This window comes from Microchirus variegatus (genome assembly GCF_963457635.1).
Source record: "Microchirus variegatus genome assembly, chromosome: 11".
NCBI lineage: Eukaryota > Metazoa > Chordata > Actinopteri > Pleuronectiformes > Soleidae > Microchirus > Microchirus variegatus.
In genome coordinates, this window is record NC_139812.1 from 29284230 (window position 1) to 29294229 (window position 10000).

Genomic DNA, 10000 nt, shown 5'->3' on the forward strand with positions numbered 1-10000 from the left:
ACGTGGACAGAAAATTCTTCAACGTTCAAATCTGTCTTTACTTTTTATTCATTTTCTTATTTTCAACTCATCATAGTGTGACAGAGTGAATGTGTGAGTGTTTGCACTTCTTTATTATTATTATAATAATATTATGATTTAAACGTGTTCATATATTTATGAACTTTATGAAAGAACAAGATGTTTCTGTTAAACTTTAGAAACATGTTCATATTCATGTTTTCATTCATATTCATGTTTTCATTCATATTTATGTTGTCATTCATATTCATGTTTTCATTCATATTCATGTTTTCATTCATATTCATGCCTGCAGCATTTAGGATTATTTCATGAGATTGTTCAGCTAGCTTGTTTATGTTTGGATGAAAACATGCTAAGTAGCTAAGATGCTAACTAGCTAAGATGCTAACTAGCTAAGATGCTAACTAGCGAGCCACAGTTTGAGGAGAAAAGAAAAGAAAACAGTTTTTGAATCATTTGCTTTGACGTGTTTGAAGAATTCAAACCAAGGAAACATTTAAAGCTTTTTAATAAAGAAACAGAAGAAAAGGTGATAATCTTCATCATCATCATCATCATCATCCTCTTCATCATCATCATCATTCTAATCTGTGATCAACTGTGCTTCGATCATGTGATCATGTGATCATAACTTACCAGGAAGTCCTTCCTTCACTCTCTTCTTCTGGAGAAACAGGAAGACCAGACTCACGCTGACGTACAAACTTACCTGTATCATCACCTGTTAAGTCCTCATGGGACAAGAAGTCCTCATGAGACCAGAAGTCCTCATGGGACAAGAAGTCCTCATGAGACCAGAAGTCCTCATGGGACAAGAAGTCCTCATGGGACCAGAAGTCCTCATGGGACCAGAAGTCCTCATGAGACCAGAAGTCCTCATGGGACAAGAAGTCCTCATGGGACAAGAAGTCCTCATGAGACCAGAAGTCCTCATGGGACAAGAAGTCCTCATGGGACCAGAAGTCCTCATGGGACAAGAAGTCCTCATGAGACCAGAAGTCCTCATGGGACAAGAAGTCCTCATGGGACAAGAAGTCCTCATGAGACCAGAAGTCCTCATGGGACAAGAAGTCCTCATGGGACCAGAAGTCCTCATGGGACCAGAAGTCCTCATGAGACCAGAAGTCCTCATGGGACAAGAAGTCCTCATGGGACAAGAAGTCCTCATGAGACCAGAAGTCCTCATGGGACAAGAAGTCCTCATGGGACCAGAAGTCCTCATTTGACCAAAACCTGGTTCCAGATCCTTCTCTCAGAGGAACTGATTTGGCTAAATAAGAAAGAAGAAGTCACCATAATTACTAAATGAACTTCTCTGCAGGAGTCTCCTCAGTGGATCATCTGCCTCCATCTTCTCTGTGGTCTTTGTCCGTCTTCTGCACATGAACAAACCATCTCAACCTTCATTCTCTGACTTTATCTCCGTTCAACCTGAGCTGTTCCTGCAATGTCCAAATATGGACAAACCTGTCTCCAAGTTAGAGGATGGTTAGATGACGGTTAGACGATGGTTAGATGACGGTTAGATGACGGTTAGATGACGGTTAGATGAAGTTAGATGACGGTTAGAGGACGGTTAGACGATGGTTGGATGACGGTTAGAGGACAGTTAGATGACGGTTAGACGATGGTTAGATGAAGTTAGACGACGGTTAGATGACGGTTAGATGACGGTTAGAGGACGGTTAGATGACGGTTAGATGACGGTTAGAGGACGGTTAGATGAAGTTAGACGACGGTTAGAGGACGGTTAGATGACGGTTAGACGATGGTTAGATGACGGTTAGATCCAGGGACAAATTCTCTCAGGGATTAAAGTATAAGAAGGTAAAACAAAAAAACTAAGTATTTTAAACGTGTGGTTAGTTTTTAATCATTAATAAATGTTAAATGTTAACATAGTTAAATTCTAAATGATGACAAATGATATTCTTATCATAACTAAATAGAATTATTCTTCAGTTGATGGTTTCATCTATTTGTTCTGGACTCATTATTTTAGATCTGTCTCTGGAGACACATCATCATCATCATCGTCATCATCATCTAAACCAGATGATTGACAGGTGAGGACAGGTCAGGAGTCTCAGGACTATGAAGACAACCTGGACCAAAGCAGTGGACAGAGGTGAAGAGACCTGCTATGATGTGTGACACTGTCTAAAAGACAGGGGGCGCTGGAGGTGGCAGAGCTGAAGATGCTGAGGTTTTATTTGGGAGGGACCAGGATGGACAGGATTAGACATGAGCAGATAATCCAGGGACAACTCAGGTTCAAGGGTTTGGAGATAAAGTCAGAGAGGTCGAGATGTTTTGGTCAAGTGGATGAGGACGGATAGTGATTCTGCTGGATGTCCACAGAGAAGAAGACCACAGAGAAAAAGACGACCACAGAGAAGAAGAAGACCACAGAGAAAAAGACGACCACAGAGAAGAAGAAGACCACAGAGAAGAAGACCACAGAGAAGAAGACCACAGAGAAGAAGACCACAGAGAAGAAGAAGAAGACCACAGAGAAGAAGAAGAAGACCACAGAGAGAAGAAGACCACAGAGAAGAAGAAGACCACAGAGAAGAAGAAGAAGACCACAGAGAAGAAGACCACAGAGAGAAGAAGACCACAGAGAAGAAGACCACAGAGAAGAAGACGACCACAGAGAAGAAGACAGAGAGAAGAAGACCACAGAGAAGAAGACCACAGAGAAGACCACAGAGAAGAAGAAGAAGACCACAGAGAAGAAGACCACAGAGAAGAAGAAGAAGACCACAGAGAAGAAGAAGAAGACCACAGAGAAGAAGAAGAAGACCACAGAGAAGAAGAAGACCACAGAGAAGAAGAAGACCACAGAGATGAAGACCACAGAAGAAGAAGAAGACCACAGAGAAGACGACCACAGAGAAGAAGAAGAAGACCACAGAGATGAAGACCACAGAAGAAGAAGACCACAGAGAAGAAGACCACAGAAGAAGAAGAAGACCACAGAGAAGAAGACCACAGAAGAAGAAGAAGACCACAGAGAAGAAGACCACAGAAGAAGAAGAAGACCACAGAGAAGACGACCACAGAGAAGAAGAAGACCACAGAAGAAGATCACAGAAGGGACAGTTGGTGGAAGAGGACACAAGGAGGAGAAAGGATAAGATGGAGGTAGATGATCCACTAAAGGGAGAAGCCAGAAGAAGAAATGTGCTTATAAATGTATACTTGACCTTCACCGTGGACATGTGTGGACACTTTGTCCTCTGCTTCTTTAGTCCTAGTCCTCCATCATACGCAGCTTGGGGTATTTGATCTTGGGTTTGGGTGGAGGTGGAGGTCTCCTGACTAATTTGATCTTTGAGACGGTCAGAATGTTCTGCAGCCATCGAGGCGTGGTCCTGAACTCTCTGCACAAAGACCAGGTGAACGAACCCAAGTCTCTGAATCCGGTCCTGCCCACGTAAGAGGTCATCATCTGTTCGTCCAGAGCACTGAACGTGCTAACGGAGACGAAGTAGACATGTTGACTTGGCTTTGACTTGGTGGACTTGTCCGCCTCACCGTCTTTAGTGGCCTCAGCGAGACCTTCAGTCTCCTGACCAGCCTGGACCTCTTCCTCAGACATTACTGTTTGTCAAGATTCAAATCACTGATTCTTCAGCTGTGACTCTCATCACTGTTCTTATCTCTGTGACATCATCTCCTTTCATCTCTGTGACATCATCTCCTTTCATCTCTGTGACATCATAGTTGGTCCAGCAGTGAACCCTTGTGTCCTCCTCAGTGAGGACAGACTCAGCCTTAGAGACATGGAGGACGTCCAGGTAGTGATGGTGAGATGAAGCCTCATGAACCATGAGAAAGGCTTCATTTCTCGAGACCTCATGGACGCCTCCTCATGGACGTCTCATGGACGCCTCATGGACTTCTCATGGACGTCTCATGGACGTCTCATGGACGCCTCATGGACTTCTCATGGACGTCTCATGGACGCCTCATGGACGCCTCATGGATGTCTTATGGACTTCTCATGGACGTCTTATGGACTTCTCATGGATGTCTTATGGACTTCTCATGGACGTCTTATGGACTTCTCATGGACTTCTCATGGACGCCTCATGGACGTCTCATGGACTTCTCATGGACGCCTCATGGACTTCTCATGGACTTCTCATGGACGCCTCATGGACGTCTCATGGACGCCTCATGGACGTCTCATGGACGTCTCATGGACGCCTCATGGACTTCTCATGGACGTCTCATGGACGTCTCATGGACGCCTCATGGACGTCTCATGGACGTCTCATGGACGCCTCATGGACGCCTCATGGATGTCTTATGGACTTCTCATGGACGTCTTATGGACTTCTCATGGACTTCTCATGGACGCCTCATGGACGTCTCATGGACTTCTCATGGACTTCTCATGGACGTCTCATGGACTTCTCATGGACGTCTCATGGACGCCTCATGCACGCCTCATGGACGCCTCATGGACTTCTCATGGACGTCTCATGGACGTCTCATGGACTTCTCATGGACGTCTCATGGACTTCTCATGGACGTCTCATGGACGCCTCATGGACGCCTCATGGACGTCTCATGGACGTCTCATGGACGCCTCATGGACGCCTCATGGACGTCGCATGGACTTCTCATGGACGTCTCATGGACGTCTCGTGGATGCCTCGTGGACGCCTCGTGGACGTCTCATGGACTTCTCATGGACGTCTCATGGACGCCTCATGGACGCCTCATGGACGTCTCATGGACTTCTCATGGAGGTCTCATGGACGCCTCATGGATGTCTTATGGACTTCTCATGGACGCCTCATGGACGTCTCATGGACGCCTCATGGACGCCTCATGGACGCCTCATGGACTTCTCATGGACGTCTCATGGACGTCTCATGGACGCCTCATGGACGCCTCATGGACGTCTCATGGACTTCTCATGGACGTCTCATGGACGCCTCATGGATGTCTTATGGACTTCTCATGGACTTCTCATGGACTTCTCATGGACGTCTCATGGACGCCTCATGGACGCCTCATGGACGCCTCATGGACGTCTCATGGACGTCTCATGGACTTCTCATGGACGCCTCATGGACGCCTCATGGACGCCTCATGGACGCCTCATGGACTTCTCATGGACGTCTCATGGACGTCTCATGGACGCCTCATGGACGCCTCATGGACGTCTCATGGACTTCTCATGGACGTCTCATGGACGCCTCATGGATGTCTTATGGACTTCTCATGGACTTCTCATGGACTTCTCATGGACGTCTCATGGACGCCTCATGGACGCCTCATGGACGTCTCATGGACGTCTCATGGACGTCTCATGGACTTCTCATGGACGCCTCATGGACGCCTCATGGACGCCTCATGGATGTCTTATGGACTTCTCATGGACTTCTCATGGACGCCTCATGGACGTCTCATGGACTTCTCATGGACGCCTCATGGACTTCTCATGGACGTCTTATGGACGCCTCATGGACTTCTCATGGATGTCTCATGGACGCCTCATGGACGTCTCATGGACGCCTCATGGACTTCTCATGGATGTCTCATGGACGCCTCATGGACGTCTCATGGACGCCTCATGGACGTCTCATGGACGCCTCATGGACGTCTCATGGACTTCTCATGGACGTCTCATGGACGCCTCATGGACGTCTCATGGACGCCTCATGGACGCCTCATTGACGCCTGAGGACAGTTTCCTTGCTAACACTGACAGATATTATGGTCTGTCTCGTCCTCTTTCTGTGTCTTTTTTTTGCCAGCGAATATTAAATATAAATTAATATTAAATATAAATAATAAATATTGTTTTCATGTTATTCATGTTTAAATATAACTGTAAACATAAACAACATCATGTTTTATTGACATGATGATTTAATGATATGATATTTTTTTCTTGTCCTGTTTTGTGAGGGGAGTTCACAGAGTGTCCACAGGGTGGCGCTGCATACAGTAGCTGCAGTAAATGAGCAGAGAAGAAGAGTCTTCTTCTTCTTCCGCTGTGCGTGAAAACAGTCAACATGTCAGAGGATCCTCGCGCACAGCTCGAGACATACCTGGACTCTCTCAATGTCCAGACCACGTGCGTTGAGCACGCGCCGGTAAAACTCACTCTTTTTTCTGTGAAACACAAACAAACAGCGTCACGTGATGAAACGTGTGAGTGTGCGCGCGCGACAGATGAAGGTTACATTTGTCTTCATTCTGTTTTCACCGGAAGTTCGTTTGAAAATTGAATCTCGGTGAAACTTGTTCACTTTATTGTTTTTGTGCGTGTGATCGTGGTGTGACACACACACACACACACACACACACACACACACACACACACACACACACACAGGTTGTGCTTAAACGTACACAGACCTGCCGTCACCTGCAGGGGGCGCACTTGTCTTTGCTGCTTCATGTTGACGTGTTTCATGTGTCTCGTGCAGAACGCGTCCTGTAGTTATGACGTCACTGTGTTTGAATTTAGCTTAAAACGCACGATGTTTGTAAAAAAGAAAAAACGTTTCTGAGTCAAAGAAACAAACTTAAGCTCAATTTATTCTCTTGTGTCGTCTCTGACTTCACTAAATACTGTTTTAAAGGCCACATTATTCTGTCAAGAGACAACAGAGACAGTTAGAGCTGTGATTGGTCGTCAGGACAGACTGAGCTAATGCTGCTCTGTGTCGACTCACAGTGACTCTGAGCGTCCACAGAGGAGCTGATCAACGATAACGTCGCTGCCGAACTATAAATACATCATATCTTAACACACACAAACATGTTTAGACTCTAAATGGACAATTTCTCGCCTCAAATGATCTCAAAACTGCGTTCAGTGACACAGAAAAGTGACAAACGTTCACTGTTTCAACAACAACAGTCTTTCTCTCTCGACGCCATTGGTCACTGTAGCCAAAAGCACAACAACCTTGCGCAGCGACCCCTACTGATCGGGCGGGAAATTGCATCGCCTATCCGTCACCACGACGCAGAAGTATAAAGGCTGGAGTGGTCTACGTGGTCACGCAGACGGAGAAGTATAATGTGGCCTTTAAACCTATGAGTTCAACCTGGAGGAACCTGGAGGAACCTGGGAGAACCTGGAGGAACCTGGAGGACTGTTGTTGTCCACAGTCCTGACTGAGTGACTCAGTGACGTTCTTCTCTGCTCAGGTGTTCACGGTGGAGGAGATGATGCGCCACCTACAGGACGTCAGAGGAGCTGTCACTAAAAACCTCTTCTTAAAAGACAAAAAGAAGAAAACACTGTGGCTGATCTCTACTCGTCATGACAGACAGGTGAGATTTACCTGTCTGTGGTTAAGGTTAAGATTAAGATTAAGATTAAGAATAAAATTAGGATTAGGTCAGTGATTATGGTTCAGGGTTAGAGTCAGAAATGAATGACATGTAAACATCATCTCTCTCTCTCTCTGTCTCACTGTCTGTCTGTCTGTCTGTCTGTCTCTCTCACTGTCTGTCTGTCTCTCTCACTGTCTGTCTGTCTCTCTCACTGTCTGTCTGTCTCTCACTGTCTGTCTGTCTCTCTGTCTGTCTCTCAGGTCAATCTGAATGTCCTCTCTAAAAAGCTTGGCGTTGGCAGTGGAAACCTGCGTTTTGCAGACGAGGCGTCCATGTTGGACAAACTGAAGGTGAGGACGAAGACAAACATGTCCAAGTGAGACAGTGTCTCATCACAGAGACGAGGACAGAGTTGAAGAGATGAAGTCGTTCTATTCTGAAAGACCTTTCACCTGTATCACTGTCCTGCTTTCATGTCTGTCTGTCCTCTGTCTGTCCTCAGGTGGGACAGGGCTGTGCGTCTGCTCTGGCTCTGCTCTTTGATAAAGACCAGAGTGTGAAGTGTGTCCTCGAGAAGGACTTGTTGGACGGAGGACATGAGATGATCTACTTTCACCCCATGACCAACAGCGCCACCATGGGGATCCGTCCTGAAGATCTGCTGCGCTTCCTCAAGGAGACGGGACACGAACCCATTCTGGAGACGTTTGAGTAGAGAAGGACAGGACGTGAGGACGTGAAGATGTGAAGACGGGAGGACATGAGGACATGAAGACATGAAGACGTGAGGACATGAAGACATGAGGACATGAAGACATGAGGACATGAAGACATGAGGACATGAAGACATGAGGACATGACCACATGAAGACATGAGGACAAACCCAACAATACAAATAAATACAGCACAAACATTTTAAAATGATGTTTAATTTTTTTAATTTCTGTCACAGAAAAGACAGAGACAGAGGGACACTGCTGCCTCGTGTGGACAGTTTGTGTCACACACACACACACACACACACACACACACACACACACACACACACACACAGTGACAGACTCACAACTGTCAACACAATAGGCCACACGAGTGGGCGGAGTCAACACATTAACATATAATCCATCCCATAATCACACATTTATTAAATCATACAATAAATCAAGGTGACACAGGAAGTGAGGTGTGTGTGTGTGTGTGTCTGTGTGTGTGTGTGGGGGGGGGGGGGGTGGCTTCCTGTTGTGGGAACAGGTGTGCGCGCGCGAACAGAGATGATGTCATTCTCTCTGAGTCACCTGAGGAAACGACAGCTGCGCGTGGACGGAGAGGAGGAGGAGGAGCCTTCATCACTGCTGTGTGTGTGTGTGTGTTTGTGTGTTTTGAACATTTTAAATTGAAATGAATGTAATTTGTACTAAAAGTGAACAAAACTCATTATTATGACACAAACATTTAATTTCACACACAGAGACACACACACACACACACACACACACACACACACACACTGCTGCAGGTAGTAGCTCCGCCCCCTTCACGCTGCAGTTCAAACACATTAACGGCGGCTGCTCCGGTTCTCTCTCCCGGTTCCACCGCGGCTCCAGGTCCCGGTCTCCTCTTCCTCCTCTTCTTCCTCCTCCTCCTCCTCAGGTCACAGGTGAGACGCCGCCATGTTTGCTGCTTCTCTTCACCGTCTGTGTGTGTGTGCGTGTTTGTGCGTGTTTCCGGTAACTCGTTCACCGGCGGTCTCGCGGTTCCGGTCACTCCGGGCTCGCGCTGTAACTGCGCAGCAGGGATTGCGCGCGTGTGTTTGTGGGTAAAATGAACGCGTGACGCTCGCGCCGTTCGTTGTGTCCGTGAAGTTTTGCTGGAAGTGATGTCATGAAGCGGCGGCGCGTGACGGCGGAGCGTCGTTAACGGCTCCGCCATGATGAGCTCTTTATTTACCGACACACGGAAATCATCCAGGACGTGAACGCGCTTTTCTCTGTCAATCACTGATGTCATCGGATCACGAACGAAGCCGATGTGCAGAGTAGCGCGTGAGGGATACTCGGGTCATCTATGACGTCACTGTGTCGAAGATACTTTTGTGTGGAAGAGAAGAAACAAACAATTAGAAGATTAGTGAACGGAGTTTGTTATTGATGAGTCCTCTTTCTCTTCATGTTCAGATTAATCTACATTTTCAAATTATAATCTTCATGTTCAGATTATAATTTACATGTTCAGATTATAATTTACATGTTCAGATTATAATCTTCATGTTCAGATTATAATTTACATGTTCAGATTATAATCTACATGTTCAGATTATAATTTATATGTTCAGATTATAATCTACATGTTCAAATTATAATCTACATGTTCAGATTATAATCTACATGTTCAGATTATAATTTACATGTTCAGATTATAATCTACATGTTCAGATTATAATCTACATGTTCAGATTATAATCTTCATGTTCAGATTATAATCTACATGTTCAGATTATCATTTTCCTTTGTCAGATTATAATCTTCATGTTCAGATTATAATCTTCATGTTCAGATTATAATCTACATGTTCAGATTATAATCTTCATGTTCAGATTATAATCTACATGTTCAGATTATAATCTACATGTTCAGATTATAATCTTCATGTTCAGATTATAAT

The 10000-nt window shown here is 45.6% G+C and overlaps 1 protein-coding gene across 1 annotated transcript; it reads left to right on the forward strand.

Annotated features, from left to right (window-relative positions):
• Nucleotides 1-6049: 6049 nt before the first annotated feature.
• prorsd1 (prolyl-tRNA synthetase domain containing 1) lies at nt 6050-8241 on the forward strand. The gene is made up of 4 exons (XM_083897559.1): nt 6050-6143; nt 7210-7335; nt 7599-7688; nt 7841-8241. Exons 1-4 carry the CDS (start codon nt 6063-6065, stop codon nt 8051-8053), a joined length of 510 nt encoding a protein of 169 aa, XP_083753685.1. The 5' UTR covers nt 6050-6062; the 3' UTR covers nt 8054-8241.
• The last annotated feature ends 1759 nt before the right edge of the window (nt 8242-10000 follow it).